The following is a 2,691-nucleotide window of genomic DNA, read 5'->3' on the forward strand; positions in this document are numbered from 1 at the left end:
CAGGAGTTGGAGGTTGCTGTGAGCAGTGAAGCCATGGCACTCTACCCAGGGGGATGGCTTGAGGCTCCGTCTCAAAAAAAAAAAAAAGACTCTGGGATAATGCCCTGAAGAGCACCAGTATATACAGACATATATACAGAACATGAGAAAAAAAAGACACTACCCCTTTCATTATGCAAGTAAGGACACTGATTGCACAAGTTTTTACAAAGTAGTGAGGGCACAATGAAACTAAAATCCCAGTGTTTAAAAGTCACTGTTATTTCCAGAATGCTACTCTGCTGCCTGAAAATTAAATTCATTTGTCTAGTCCTGATGGTTTAAGAATTATGCAACTTCAGATCTAAAGTCCCTGCTTCTGGAAAAATAAATTATGGCCAGGCATGATGGCTCATGCCTGTAATCCCAGCACTCTGGAGGCCAAGATGGGTGGATTGCTTGAGTTCAAGAGTTCGAGACGAGCCTGAGTAAGAGTGAAACCCTATCTCTACTAATAATAGGAAGATTAGCCAGGCATTGTGTCTCAAAAAGAAAAAAATATATAAACCATGGGTTGGGAAAGTTACTATTTTCTTGTTTTTCTTTTCTTACTGCATACTTCATCTCTGACATAAATGATTTCCTTGACTAGCGCCTGATTGAGGAAGAGAACATGTTGGCACCATCTCTAAAGCAGTTTTCCCTACGAGTAGAGATTTTGCCATCCTACATTCCAGTGAGGGTTGCTGAAAAAATCCTGTTTGTTGGAGAATCGGTGCAGATGTTTGAGAATCAAAATGTGAACCTGACTAGAAAAGGTAGAGATTTCCTTGTCCAGTGAACCACATTCTCAGAAGCTCTCACTTAATAGCATGTGGCCCAAAGCACACCTGGTCAGAATGAGTTGTCTGAGAAGCAGGTGAAGCTGCTGCCCCACCGAGATTAGCTCTCTCCAGAAAACCTTGGCTGTCCTGGGCATACTGCCCTCCTTTGTCAGTGCCTTCCTGTTTTGCAGGATCCATTTTGAAGAAGCAAGAGGATACTTTTGCTGCAGAGCTACATCGTCTCAAGCAGCAGCCGCTCTTCAGCTTGGTGGATTTTGAGCAGGTGGTGGATCGTATCCGTAGCACTGTGGCTGAGGTTTGTCTTTCATCTTTTTTTCTCTTTTTTTAGGAAGGAAAAGGACTAGTTCCCCAGAAATTGAGTATTTGACTTTTGTTTCTTCTTGATGTTGTTAGAGCTGAGCTTGGAGGGAATTGAGAGAATTGAAGGGTAGGAAGTGGAAAATGAAAGCATTCTCTCCGTTTTTTAACAACAGAGAAATGTCTTAGCCTTTTTTCATCTGACAGGTGTTTTTTCATGAGTGAATTAGCAGAGTAAAGGAAGGTAGTCTTGGTTTAATTTCTGACAGTCAGCATTTTGGATTTCTCTATGATGTAGTTTGTAATAACTCTAAGGAATCAACTGACTCTGACTAAATTTAGTGTCTGTTTTATCTTTTAGTATGGCTTTATAATCATTTATGTGCACAATAATGTTATGAGGAAAGCAGAAGAAATATTGTTCCAGCCAGGCATGGTGGCTCATGCTTGTAATCCCAGCACTCAGGTCCTTTTATCTTTTTGTCATTGAATTTATTTCTTTGTTCTTCTGTCATTTTTGTTATAACTCAGAAGGCTAACGTAGGGGGATTGCTTGAGCCCAGGAGTTTGAGGTTGCTGTGAATACAATGGTGCCACTGCCTTCTAGGCTAGATGACAGAGTGAGACCCTGTCTCCAAAAAAAATGCATGCTATATGAACTGATTTCTATAAAGTTCAAAAATAGGCGGTGCTAATCTGGTCCCCAACGTCAGGATATTGTTTGTCCTTCAGTCAGTGGAAGGTGCGTGAGTGGGGTTTGGGGTGCTGGAGATGTTCACTTTATCCTGTTTTTTAAGCTGGTTGCTGGTTATATAGGTGTGTTCAATTTATAAAAATTCTTCAAGCTGTAAACTTAAAATTTATGAACTTCTCTGGATGTATTGTAGTACTTAATAAGGTTTTTACAATTCTTACATACTTAAGGGTTTTTAACTACATCTTTATTTGGTTATTGCTTGTATAGAAAAACAGTGGTTTTAAGTTTTGTAGGTTATACAAACATAATCTTATTAAACTCTTTTAGTTCTAATAGTTTGATTCTATTGGTGTTTCTCATAGATGATCATATTTGCCAGTGAGAGTTTTACAACTTTCCTTCTAACTTATAAACTTCTTGACTTTCTTAGGTTGTTGGCTAGGATTTTTAATACTACATTAAACAGCTGGGGTAATAGTTTATATAAACTGTTAAACAGTAGAAGTAATAATGGTCATCTTAATTTGTTGGCTCTTAAAGATAATGCATCTACTGTATTCAATAGATGGGGAGAAAGGGGAACTCTTATATACTGTTGGTGGAAATGTAAATTAGCGCAACCAGTATAGAGACCAGAATAGAGGTTCCTCAAAGAACTGAAAATAGAATTACCATATGACCCAGCAATCCCACTGCTGTGTTTATGTCTAAAGGATGGGAATTCAGTATATCAAAAAGATAATCTCCACTCTGATATTTACTGCAGCACCATTCACTATAATCAAGATTTGGAATCAACCTAAGTGTCCCATCAACAGATAAAAGGATAAAGAAATTATGGTATATATATATATATATGTATATATATATATA

General features: G+C 38.1%; 1 protein-coding gene across 4 annotated transcripts in view; it reads left to right on the forward strand.

The window, feature by feature from the left end:
- TUBGCP4 (tubulin gamma complex associated protein 4) overlaps positions 1-2,691 on the forward strand; it is a 38,059-nt gene that overhangs the window by 19,063 nt on the left and 16,305 nt on the right. For all 4 annotated transcript variants that reach the window (XM_003791767.3, XM_023514244.1, XM_023514245.1 and 1 more), the window contains exons 8-9: positions 632-797; positions 995-1,119. In XM_003791767.3, coding sequence (XP_003791815.1) covers positions 632-797; positions 995-1,119 — 291 coding nt within the window. The remainder of the gene's footprint in view (positions 1-631; positions 798-994; positions 1,120-2,691) is intronic.

Source organism: Otolemur garnettii, unplaced genomic scaffold, assembly GCF_000181295.1.
Source record: "Otolemur garnettii isolate 467f Iridium unplaced genomic scaffold, OtoGar3 scaffold00050, whole genome shotgun sequence".
Taxonomy (NCBI): Eukaryota; Metazoa; Chordata; class Mammalia; order Primates; family Galagidae; genus Otolemur; species Otolemur garnettii.